Genomic DNA, 12,726 nt, shown 5'->3' on the forward strand with positions numbered 1-12,726 from the left:
GCATGTATCCCATCTGATAACCCGTGAAATTCTTCGCTATCCGACACAAATCGGAATTTTGCATGGGAATTCACATAAATGGACGGTGATTTCTCCCTAATTTTGGCTTGAACAAGACACACAATGGTTCGTTTATCCAACGCTTTGGCCGGAGCCTTGACCCTCTCTTCGGCTTTTGCCTTGAATGGGGTGATTATATACCACAAAAAGGACTTAGCTATTGAAGCATGTACTCTTCTTATAGCAAAATCTGCAACCTTGTTCAATAAAACCGATAAGGCTGGTTACTGTTCGGTGAAGAACCAGCAGGCCTTGGGTACGATGGCCCACTGCATGGAACAACTTCCCTACAAGAAGTCTAGACAATCGTTCCTTGACTACTGTGACAAAAAGAACCACTCTATTACCGAGGAACAGTATTTAGCCGCTTACGACAACGCTACTAGTCACTTGGTGAAAAACGTTACTGCAGATGATCCAACCTACAAGATCACCAAGTTGTACTACAAGCCAGTCGCTCTTTCGCAAGTGAAGGTTAAAGGTGCTTGGGAGTCGGAAGTTGGTCGTTATTACAACTACAACTGGGCCCATTGGTATGGTATCGCCCTTGCTTCGTACTGGTTCTTTGTCATGTTGATCGCTGGTATTTGCAACTTGACCTACTTCTTGTTCCCCAACTTTGTCAAGAAGCTCACGGGTTCCACCATCAATGCCTACAGAAAGCATGTCACTTTGCCTGCATTGTTCGGTAAGTCTCACGCTCATCACTTGCAATTCCTTAAGGTGTTCCAAGTTTTGCTTCCAACTAGATTGGAAAGTATTTTGGTTTTCATCTGGGTTGCAATGACCATCATTTTCATGTCGGTCAAGTACAAGCACGATAAACCTAATGTTATCTGGCCAAAGAGTATCGCTATTGAGATCGGAAGAAAGATTGGTGACCGTACTGGTATTGCTGTGTTGTATGTCATCCCTACTTTAATTTTGTTTGCCGGAAGAAATAACTTCATGCAGTGGGTCTCTGGATGGCCATACTCTAGATTTGTGTACATCCACAAGTGGTTGGCTAGGGCTGCTTTCTTGATGATTGTGGTTCATGCTGTCGGTATGACTTACAACGGTATTGGTCTCGGTAAGTTTGTGTTCAGAAACAACAAGGACTACATGAGATTTGGATATGTGGCTACTGTTGCTGCTGGTCTCATGATGTTCCAATCTTTGTTGGTGTTCAGAAGAACCAACTACGAGTTATTCTTGGCCTTCCACATCCTCTTGGCTGTTCTCTTCATTCTCGGTGGATGGAGACACACCACTGAAGATGGTTTTCAACAATTCTACTATGCCGCAACTGCCATCTGGGTGTTTGACCGTGTTGTCCGTTTAGCACGCTTAGCAGCGTTTGGAATCCGTAGTGCTGAGGTTCGTTTGGTCGCCAACGAAACCTTGAGAGTCACCATGACCAGACCAAGCTACTGGGTGCCTTACCCAAACTGCAATGCTTACATCCACTTCATCAGACCAACCTGTTTCTGGCAATCACATCCTTTCACTATTGTTGACTCGGTGACTGAGCACAACACCATCACCTTCTACTTGAAGGTCAAGGGTGGTATTACCCACGGTTTGTACCAATACTTGAGCAAGCAACCAGACAACACTGCCATGATCAAGGTCAGTATCGAGGGTCCTTATGGACAAAGAAGTGCCATGAGCCGTTTCGAAAACACCGTGTTCTTGGCCGGTGGTAACGGTATTCCAGGATTGTATGATGAAGCCACCCAGATCGCTAAGAAGAGAAGTGGAGGTGTTAAGCTTGTGTGGGTTATCCGTCATTTCAGATCCATTGAGTGGTTCTACCCCGAATTGTTGAAGCTTAAGAACTCGGGTGTCGAGACCACTATTTTCGTGACCCAGCCTCATCTTGGATTGACCAACCCAATTGTACCACATGCCCTTGATGGTAGTGACGACGAGTTGGAGCGTTCTGAAGAAGAGGAAGAGAAGAAGTCCGAGAACCTTGAAGAATCCAATGATTACATCCAAAACGTCAAGAACAAGTTGAATTTCATCGAGTTTAGAGAGGGAAGACCTGACATTTACGAATACGTTGCGCAAGAAATTGCCCAAACCAATGGTCCAATTGCCTTTGGCACTTGTGCCCATGCCAAGATGGTAGATGAAGCCAGAAAATCGGTGGCTGATCATCTTAATGACACTAAGTATAGAGTGGAGCTCTTTGAGCAATTACAAACCTGGTAGATATAGAATAGATAGTTAATTGTATTACGAGAGATTAAGATATAGGATAGCGAAGCTTGGAAGGACCGGGCACCTTGTAGATTGTATTGGTCACGTGACATATGCGGATGGGTTTTACAGGGTTGGCCCACTTCATGAAAAGGGATCCCCGGGGGCCAAGAGTTCCCCAGGAATATACGTAGATACATATCTTCCATTTACACACAATCAGAACCAATTTTGGCCTTCTTTTCCTCCTCTGGATAGGGTACCCATCTACCCAGGTGGTCGGAAGTCGCAAGTGCACGTGCTTATATATCCGAGGGCCAGTACGGGTTGGCGGAGCAGCACTGCATCCAGGACACTAGCGACTGCGTTGCACATCAGGAGATTGCAACGGCTGCTCGCTTGAGCCGAGGTTTCTTGGTACCACCGATCTCTTGGCCAGGCACCCGTCCTCTCGCCCAAACACCTTCGTGCCATTTGCCATTACAGGCTGGTCCGCTTCGTCCATCTCTGTCCCGCCGGTGTGCTCCCAAATCGCACCATGCATTGCATCTTGATCCACGACGAATCAGGCCAAACCTGCAGCTGTCTGCTGCACTTCCCGCTTCTATCGGAGCACCAGTTCGTATCGTAGGAAGTGTCTGACAGCTGCTGTGACAGCTGCTGTGACAGCTTGACAGTGTCCATTGCAACCTCTCCATCTACACCCCCATCACCAGTTCCACTCGTCCCCCACCACCACCCCCGACGCCTCCACACTGAGCCTCTCTCGCTGCCGACGCACCTCCCTCTCCTAAATTGTACCCACCTGGTCCCGATACGCGCGATGTCCCTCCCTATCCATCCCACGCGACGTAGCACAAAAAAACTTTCCAGAGGCGGGAGATTGTTTTGATCGAGATTGAGGTTGATTCGCATTGATTCAGACTACCCACCACGCTACCCCCACCCTAGCCTGGCCCATCCTGTTGCTCGCATCTGGATCCTTCACCCAGCCTGTTGGAACCTCGAACTTTCGCCTATCTCTGCCCAACCAGCGCAGGCTGCCATTCGTTTCTCCACCACCTCCAACCACCAAATGCATCACCATAGAGCCACCCACACCTACAACGTGGTGCGTGGCTATACGCCCACCATCGACGTCCATCCACGAGCAGATTCTTCCGACTCGAGCGAAACCGATCGGTGCAAGCACAGTAACTCGGGAGAGTGCCAAAAGCCGGTGTCGAACAACGCGGAAACCATTGCCCTTGCGGTGGTGTTGCCGTGTGTGGTAATCATCATCGTGCTTGGGTGCTTTCTCTTCCGCAACTACCGCAAGGAAAAGAAGGAGTCCATGGAGCACGATCCCGATTTCGACGAGAATGGCGAGGCCACTGCGTTGCCCGACTTGCCCAATCCCAAATATAACATGGAGGATCCTTTCCACAACAGAAACTCGGTTAGGTACCCGCAAGCGGTCGCCGAGGCTGGTGCCCCCGGCTTGAACTTCCACCACGTCAACAAGTCCTCCAGCTCGTTGGCCATGTCCAACATGACTGGAGACCCATACATCGACACCTTTTCATTGCCTTACCAGCACCAAACCGGCTCCAAGGCGTCATTGGACGATTACGCCAGGAATTTTGGAATTAACGGAATTGACGGACCCACCAGAGCTTCGGCCTACGTTAACAGAACCCGAAACTCCAGCATCAGCCAGCCTCCCATCAATGGCTTTGCTAACGTATCGCCCCAAAAATCTAACTTGAGAACGGAAATCACCAATGCCAACGTCCAAAAGAGCCCCGTCAAAAAATTCGGAAACAAAGAGTACACAAACATTCCAAACCATTCGACCACTTCCATAAGAGATGGTACTGAATTGACAAAATTCACCACTGCATCAGATATCGAGTCTGTAACCAACTCTGAAGATTCTTCTGCGGGTGAAAAGTATGAGGGTGGTGTCAAATACGAGAACGAATCTACCTTAGAAGTGAACAATAATAGTACTGCTCCAAGGCCATTCTTCGACAAGGTACTGGGTATTCCTCCCACCGCAGGACTTTCCTACGACAGGGAGGCTCACTCAGCCCATGCTCACCATCCTGAACCTACTGTCGAAGAATCGCCAGTCTACATCGATTCCCACACTGATGATAAATTGACTTCTTCTCCTTTTGATGACACTGTTAACGATACAACCGCTAACACCACTTCAAACACCTACCCTGAAAGAGAGCACAAGTTGGATTATGAGAATGAAGAGCCCATCGATGGAGACTTTAATTTCTCCACCGATAATAACACCACTCAAGACCAAAGTCATTTGACTCAGGATCTGGAGTCGACGCCATTTGCTAAAAGTAAGTCCCCCAGAATTTCTCAATTCAACTTATTGAAGAATGACAGTGATGAAGAGGATTTCAATAACGAAGATGAAGTGGAGGGTCAAGCCCTTACTGCTGAAAAAGAGGAAGAATTGAAGAGAATGAAGTCAGTTTACAGAGTATACTTTGATGGTGAAAGTACTCATAATCCTGGAGACGAAGAAGAGCGTGGTTTCAAGGTGGATCCATCTCAACCTCTTCCTCAAATTAACGTTGACGGTATTCCCCAAGCAAAGTCTGATGAAAGAATCAGAATCAACAACGAGTTAACTATGGATACCAACTATGACAAGAGAATGACCACTACTTCTTCCATCTACCCAGAAGGTGCTGATCAATCTTATAATCAATCATATGAGGAACAGCATTTCTATGAACAACAGCATGTTCAACCTCCTGTTGACTTACCACCATTACAACAGCTAAGAAATGCTTCGGATATTCGTAAGTCTACTCTTCAGACTTACACTGACTTCCGCCCGAAAACTAAAAATGTTGTTACTTCTCCTACCCAAAAGCATACATTTAGCCCAGTGGACAACTGGACCTCTCCAAAAAACTCTCCTGTGAACCAATCGCAATCATCCTTTGTGTCTGTGAATCAGCCTCAGTCCATCTTGCCTCCAAGCAATTCTAGTACAAGTTTGAACGGTTCAGTCGGAACTGTACCCTCTGCTACGCAGTTATCCAGATCATCGGTGGTGATGTTGAATCCTGTCACTGAAATCACAAAGCAAAGAAAATTCAAGCCAGCTGGATCTTTACCTGCAAATTCTGCTGCGTCTCCGCCTAACCCTTACAACCCTCAATTTAACCAAAGTTTCGCTAGTACCGATGGTAGTTTGATCCCTGGTAATAGAAAGAGTGACGTCAGAAGAATGATGAATACCAATTTTTAGGTAAGTGTTATCCAGGGTTGTATTTGATGGGGTCTGGAGTGCTCCACTGTTCATTTCTTTGAAGTATAGATTTCTTTTGGTTTCTCAGATCAGTTCATACTACGTGTCATTATATATACCAATACCTTCACAATATATTTCATTACTATTATATCTATAACCTCTAATGTACACTCATGACAATTCGTAGTCATCAATCTTATTTTTATACTTGAGAACGTTTCTCTTGATCTTGGAGGTGTCAACCCATGTCAAGTAATCTTCCATGTTTCTGGTGACCAAGTAAGCAGGATCGGTGATGACATTTGGCCCCACTCTGACGTGGCCCTGTTCTATGAATGTAACTGCATTGGCTATGGTTTCAGCCATCTTTAGACGACACATCACTGTCCCGATTCTTCTACGGCAAAAGGCACTCACTGTCACCTTGTTTTCCAAATCAGAAATTTTGGACTTGGTAGCCAAAATGCCCATGCTGTAGAGCTTCTCAAGGAGAAGTTGTTCATGCTTTATTCTGTAAGGGTCTGTCGCTTGCAACATTGAAAGCTTGTGTGCTAATTTTCTGATTTCACCACAGATCTTGTTATATTTATGATAATCCTCTCTGTTTTGGATGTGGTAGGTTCTCATGACCTGGGTGTCCCTGTGCCCCTGGTCCTGCTTCCAATCAAGGAAGTCGACCTTCTTAAGGAGCTTCTGTTCGTGATGCTTGAGGGCTCTGACCATTTCAATGTGTGTGCTAAGCTGATGGTTGGTTTCTACTAAAAGAAAATTTGAGATGATGTGCCGCGTGATTTTTGTCACGTGACACCTCACCAACGTCTCACCGACAAATTTTCATCTAGTCTGGTGTACGACGAACCAACAAGCATGTTCCGTCAACCTGCCTTGGGCCTTATAACGAGGAGAGCGTTCGCAACCTCTCCTATTGCTAGAACCAATATTGGAAAGTTGCCCATTAAACTCAACGATTCCGTTCAATGTTTTGTGGAAGAAATTCCGTACGAATTCAGCAAAACCTTCTCCAAGGGTAAGGAAACCTACAGATTAGATCGTCAAATCATCATCAAGGGACCTAAAGGTGTGTTGAAAACTGCGGTTCCAAAATTCGTCCAGATCAGCAATGTCGACAACACTATCACTGTCAGTGTGGACGAGCCAGAGAACAAGATACAGAGATCCATGTGGGGAACAACTAGAGCTTTGCTTCAAAACAACTTCATCGGTGCATCTGAAGGCCATTTGGCCATTGTGAAGTTCGTCGGTACTGGTTACAGAGCCACGATCGAAGAAGCTCCCAACGGTAAGAAGGTTGTTGCGCTCAAGATCGGGTACCCATACACCCCAAAATTACCCGTTCCAGAAGGTTTGACCATCAGCTCGCCAAGTCCAACCAGATTGTTGATTGAAGGTGCCGACAAGCAGCAGGTCAAGTTGTTTGCTGCGGTCATCAGAAAGTACAAGAAGCCAGAGCCATATAAGGGTAAGGGTATTTTTGTGGATGACGAGACCATCAAGTTGAAGGAGAAGAAGATTAAGTAAGCCTTCGGCACGCGCAGGAGCTAGCATAGCCAAGGGTTTAAAGACTTGAGAAAACCTGTTCTTCAATAACAACCCCTTTTCTTCAAACTTGGTCTGACCACCTAACTACTAAACTAAAGAGACCAGAATCAAACGCTGGTCGGATCATGATTCCCTACGTTCTGAATCGTGATCTAGATGTACTTGTATATACGTTCATAGCATAATATCACCCACTAGAACCATTTACTGTATGCAGTCCGCACTCACCACTGAAAAAATTTCATCACCATAAATCGATACACCATCATAGACACTACAATGATCGGTCGTATATGGAGTACTGTGCCTAAGACCGCCAGTGTCAGACCTCTAGTCTTCTCGCGCGGAGTAGCGCAAATCATATCCATTCATGCCGTTCCATCTGTGAAAACCAACGTCCCTACACTCAAGCATTCCTTGGAAGAATCCAACTTGAGAAAGAACTTGTTATCGAGACCAGGATTGTTGGGTATCAAGAGAGGTATGATCACCTGGTTTACCGAACAAGGCGAACAATACGCTGCAACCGTCATTGAAATAGACGCCTGTGAAGTTATCAACCACAAGACCATTGAAACTGATGGCTACAACTCAGTGGTGTTGGGACAAATCGACAAATTAAAGAACATCAGCGAGAAGAACTTGAAGCAATTCCAAATTGCTGGAGTTTCTCCAAAGCAAAACATCGGTGAGTTTAGAATCAGAGACCAAACTGGGTTGATTCCAATTGGAACTGAATTAAAAGCTGACTACTTCGCTGTTGGCCAGCTCGTGGATATCAAGGGAGTCACCAAGGGTAAGGGTTTCGCTGGTGTTATGAAAAGACATGGATTTGCTGGTTTGAACGCATCCCACGGTGTTTCCAAAGCTCATAGATCTGCCGGTGGTATGGGTGGTAATCAAGACCCAGGAAGAGTTCTTCCAGGAAAAAAGATGGCAGGTAGAATGGGTGGTAACAACTGCACTGTTTTGAACTCCCAAGTTTTGCATGCTGATCCTGAGGCCGGGATCTTGGTCATCAAGGGTCAAATTCCTGGCCCCAACAAGAGTTTCGTGAAGATCATGGATTCTAGAAAGTTGTACGGCAAGTCCCTCAATAAGATCAGACAAGAAGAAGGTGTTTAAGTTCATGTATATAGGCTAGAACTAGCAACAGGCGCAAAGTAAAATATTTTGGATCAAAATGTAGAAAAGCAGTAAGAAGTACGATTTGAACTCATGTTGCTAATGTCTGGAGTGACATATTTATTATGGTAAATAAGTAAATAACTGAGTCTGGTGTAACCAGTAATAAATGTCAATGTGTACCACATTACAGAATCATCCACACAGAAGTTAAGAAACTCCCAAAGATATCAAGTACCACTGTGAATAGCGCAATCCCTTGTGGATTGAACCAAGTTATTAGCTTTCTGCTACTTCTTTCACTCGAAGTGTCTGACCTCAGCTACTTCAAATGAAATAAGTTAATTAAAAGTTAATTTAACTCATGAAATGTTCCAAAAAATAGTGATACACCATTGACAAAGACAATTCCCGGATGGTTCTGGTAAAAGGCAAGAACCATGTTCGATTGAAATTGATCTTCTGGCGATGCCTTTTCAAATGGTGGAGCGAGAGCGCCTTTTATAGTTGTGTTTTCATAGTCCGGGTAACTGATTGCGCAAAAACATTGGTAAATGCACATACGTTCGAAAGTGGATTTGGTAGCAGTTTGAATGTAGATATCTCTTCCATTTCATTCAGACAATTATTGAAATGTTAGAAGTGAAGCTAAACTCGAGTCGAATATTCTAGAGCAATCTTCATTTCACATAAAAAAATATCACAATCCCGTATGAGTGCAAAAATGCTTTGCAATTGCTTATGAGAAATCAATTCTGGTTGCCCTCTGAACTACGTATCTTGATGGTATAAAACATTATATATATTTATATATGTAAAGACAAGCTATTATGTGATGGACGATAAAGTACTGCTTGGCCGATCTTCTTGTTAAAATGCTTGCTATCATCGATAGCATTGGAGAAACATTCTAACCAGAAGCGAATAGATGCTATGAATAAGAATTCGATTTCAAGTCTGGTTTCCTGAGATTGCTCGCGACGGATCACCATGTTCTGTTGAGGAGGCACCCTCTGATGGAGTTGATGGTTTATTCGTCGTCCATTTCAGATGGCTTAATCAAACCACCAACCCTCAAATCTTTCTCCCTTTGAATCTTTTCCTTTTGTCTGTTTTCCTCTTCCTTATCATCAGCAAACAAGTAGTCAACTGGATCACCACCGAATTCCTTCAATTGAACCAAGAAATCTCTCAAGGTGGCCTTAAACTTGTATAAGTCATTGTAGATGGAAGTCAACACGTTTAAGAAGTTGAGCAATTGCTCCTTCTGCAAATTCTCAAAAGCTGAGGATAATAATTGAGCCAAGTATTGGATCAAGTATGCTGAGTTAGTAGTACCTTCAGGTGCTTGCTCACTGGTATATAATGGAGTTTTGATGACATTGTCCTCCACCAAATGAATCAAATGAGCCAACAATTGTGCTTGGTATCTAAACCCGGATTTATGATCAGGTTGAGTGAAAACATAGAAGGTATCACTTAAGATTTGGAAGTAAAAGTTTTGATAGAAGGCTTTGGTAAAAGTGGTGTCACCCAATTTTTCGACATTTTCGATCAACTCAATAGTTAAGATTAATCCATTGTCTTCCACTTCTCTGTTGTTATGCTTGAAAGCCCATAATGCTGCGTTGATCAAAGATTGGAATGCGTCTCCAGATAATTGCAACAAGGCTTGGAACGACTTAGCGTTGATTTCCTTAAGCAACTTGTAAAATTCGACTCTGTGCTCAGGGTATTCAACAAAGTCATTTTTGATCATGTCCAAAGTACACTCGAAAACATTTTGCAAAATAAGAACCACGCCTTCAGGAATCAAATGACCAGTCTTGTTTACCAAGGCAGTCATACAGTTCAAGACTTCGGCATCCCTAGCATCTGGAACATTTGAGTTGTAATCTTCCAACACAGCACCAAACAATGGTTGAGACAAATCCCTCACGATTTCTTCATAGTTATTTGATTGATTGATGTAAGTCTCAATCATCTTCAAGATTTCCTTCTTGATTGTTCTCAAGCTTCTAACCTTAGGGGTCTTGGTTGAGATCAATCCTTCTTTTTCAATGGATTCAGAAATCATAGTAGACACTGCCTTGTACAAGGAAAGCATATCCACATACATTAATCCCAATTGAGAATAGAAACCTGGACCCAAAGCCTTACAAACAGCAACATTGGTCTTGATGATATTGGCAATGATCTTGACATTTTCTGAGTTGGTTAATAATTGTGGGTCCTGACCAGCATTTTGGATGATGGTACTCCAAGCCATGTTTGGTAAAGTCATGAGATCACTCAAAAGTTTATCTCTACTATCCTTCTGGGTCTGTGCACTGATTATGATACCACATGCCTCGTAGAATGTATGAACCTGTTGAGGTTGTAAGTCTTCAGTGATTGATTGAATGTTGTTAATAATTTCCATAATGAAAGGTTCTCTTTCTTGTTGTTGCACAACAGCGAAATGCTTCTTACACTTGGTTGTGATCTTGATGAAAGTATCACACGCCATATCCTGGACACCCTCGTGAGTCTCATGCATGAATTCAAACAACTTGTTGACCACTGTTTTGAGGAATCTCCAGTGGGCCTTCAAGAATCTTGGGTATTGGCCGACAATGTACATAATGTTAGAAGCAACAACGGCTTTGTTGTCTTTGCCTCTCTTCATTTCAGTCAAGGATAATAAGTCCTTGATCACATTAACCAAAAACTTCTTTTCCATATCTTCGTTCATAGTACCTGAGATGGAACCAATGGCCCAACATAAAGTGTTGATATTTTGCCAAGACCACTCACTTTCGTCAATTTGTCTTGCCAATTTTTCATTCATGATTTGCTCAGTATCATTGACATTCAAATGAGTCAAATACACAAGGACTTCTCTCATTGACTTATACAATTGGATTGTATCACTCTCTTTAACAAATTCTCTAACAATTTCACCTTCATCGTTTTCAACGATTAAGACTTCTTCAGGTCTGGCCATGTTTTCAATAATAACCAATCTCAATTTAGACAAGACCTTGTCGTATCTATGTTGTCTAAGAGGAAACTCGGCCAAAACTGCGGGGTTAGGAGCACCTCCACCTCCAACTCTCATAGTGTTTCCATGAGTTAATTGCATCAATGGGGACAATTGACTTTGAGGCAAATTTTGGATTTCCAAGAAGAGACCATGAACGAAGGTACTCCAGAAGTCTAAGCAAGTTTTGAACAATTCTCTTTCCTCAATTCTTGATAATTCCAATAAATAATACAACGAGTTCAAAAGAAGCTCTAACAAAGCTTCATTTTGTTCCAAGGGTATTAAATGGTTGGACAAAAATGAGCACAAGAACATTGCCAAATCCTGCAAAAAGGATTGATCATTAGTATTTGCAACCTCATAAGAAGTCTTTAAGTTGGTAGTAATTGGAATGATTAAATAGATTTGTTCCATGGATTGCCTAAACATCTGGATTAATTTTTGCTCGTAGTCGGTATTAGTGGTAGACAAACTGGAAACTTCAGTTAAACATTTCAAAGAAATGGCTCTTGTATCGGCAGAAATCAAAAGCTTTGTTGATAACATGTCTAACAAGTTCGTCTCGAAGATATAGGAGGCAGGAATCCAATGGATGTATTTCAATAAGGCATTCAAGGTAGATATGATCAATGATGGTTTAGTTGTTTTATCCAAAACCTCGTAACATAACTTAAAAATTTCCTCGAATTCGGCCTTCATGCTGAGTTTTAAGTTTTGAGCCTTTCTTTGGGTCAATTGATCTTGACTGTAGTCGAAAACTTCTTCACTTAATAACTTCAAGATAATCATATTGTTTTCACAAACATTGAAAGAGGATCTGGACGAGGTGACGATCTCAGGAATGAATTGAGGCCAGTTGTGGGGCCATTCTTGCTTTAAAACGGAAACCAAAGTCAAATCAATCTTGTTGATCAAAGCCTTCTGCTTCTCAAAGACCTCTTCATTGTCACACAAGGAAATAATCATGTTGACGATGAAGTTTCTAATCCCAATTCTTTCGTTGTCAGGTATAGTTTTCCAACGGTATTGGATGAGTTTGTTTAAACACGAGAGAGCAATGTACTTGGATTGAGCATTATTAGAGTTGGATAAAATGTGATCCGATCTCTTCCAGGATTCAGGGTGTTCCTGGAATTCGTTCAAGACCCGCTGTGCGCTTTGCTGGTCGGCACCGGAGCCTTTGTAGAAGCTGTCGACCACGCGGTCAAAGAGCTCAATATTGAGTTCCTTCGAGAAGTCGAGAATCTCTTCCATTTGAAGCAATCAGTCAATAAAGTTCCAGGTGGTGCTACAGAAAGTCACGAAATTCTCTCGGTAGTCTTGTGGCCAGTGGGTGTGTGATTGTAACTGGGCTGTCGTGCTTGGCCTTGGTGGCTTGTCTGGCGGACGCTTAACACTTGCAAATGGATAAAAGTCGTGTGTATACCCCTTTGCAAACTCTGCAGTTCAAAGTCGAGGTCTTACACAGTCGGTGTGGTGGTGGATACAATTCCTGAGA

General features: G+C 43.3%; 5 protein-coding genes across 5 annotated transcripts; 3 read left to right on the forward strand and 2 right to left on the reverse strand.

The window, feature by feature from the left end:
* Nucleotides 1–123: 123 nt before the first annotated feature.
* On the forward strand, nt 124–5,515 carry FRE10 (Fre10p; the record flags this gene model as incomplete). The annotated part of the gene is made up of 2 exons (XM_020211146.1): nt 124–2,255; nt 3,199–5,515. 2 exons carry the CDS (start codon nt 124–126, stop codon nt 5,513–5,515), a joined length of 4,449 nt encoding a protein of 1,482 aa, XP_020063283.1.
* A 174-nt stretch (nt 5,516–5,689) lies between these two features.
* On the reverse strand, nt 5,690–6,241 carry CANTADRAFT_23262 (snoRNA-binding rRNA-processing protein; the record flags this gene model as incomplete). The annotated part of the gene is made up of 1 exon (XM_020206938.1): nt 5,690–6,241. One exon carries the CDS (start codon nt 6,239–6,241, stop codon nt 5,690–5,692), a length of 552 nt encoding a protein of 183 aa, XP_020063284.1.
* A 144-nt stretch (nt 6,242–6,385) lies between these two features.
* Nucleotides 6,386–7,057, forward strand: MRPL6 (mitochondrial 54S ribosomal protein uL6m; the record flags this gene model as incomplete). Its single annotated transcript, XM_020211838.1, has 1 exon — nt 6,386–7,057. One exon carries the CDS (start codon nt 6,386–6,388, stop codon nt 7,055–7,057), a length of 672 nt encoding a protein of 223 aa, XP_020063285.1.
* Nucleotides 7,058–7,349: 292 nt separating this feature from the next.
* Nucleotides 7,350–8,377, forward strand: CANTADRAFT_27072 (mitochondrial 54S ribosomal protein uL3m). The gene has a single exon (XM_020207985.1). It carries the CDS (start codon nt 7,358–7,360, stop codon nt 8,201–8,203), a length of 846 nt encoding a protein of 281 aa, XP_020063286.1. The 5' UTR covers nt 7,350–7,357; the 3' UTR covers nt 8,204–8,377.
* An 856-nt stretch (nt 8,378–9,233) lies between these two features.
* Nucleotides 9,234–12,482, reverse strand: CRM1 (exportin; the record flags this gene model as incomplete). The annotated part of the gene is made up of 1 exon (XM_020210360.1): nt 9,234–12,482. One exon carries the CDS (start codon nt 12,480–12,482, stop codon nt 9,234–9,236), a length of 3,249 nt encoding a protein of 1,082 aa, XP_020063287.1.
* Between the last annotated feature and the right edge of the window lie 244 nt (nt 12,483–12,726).

Source organism: Suhomyces tanzawaensis (genome assembly GCF_001661415.1).
Source record: "Suhomyces tanzawaensis NRRL Y-17324 unplaced genomic scaffold CANTAscaffold_6, whole genome shotgun sequence".
Classification (NCBI taxonomy): domain Eukaryota; kingdom Fungi; phylum Ascomycota; class Pichiomycetes; order Serinales; family Debaryomycetaceae; genus Suhomyces; species Suhomyces tanzawaensis.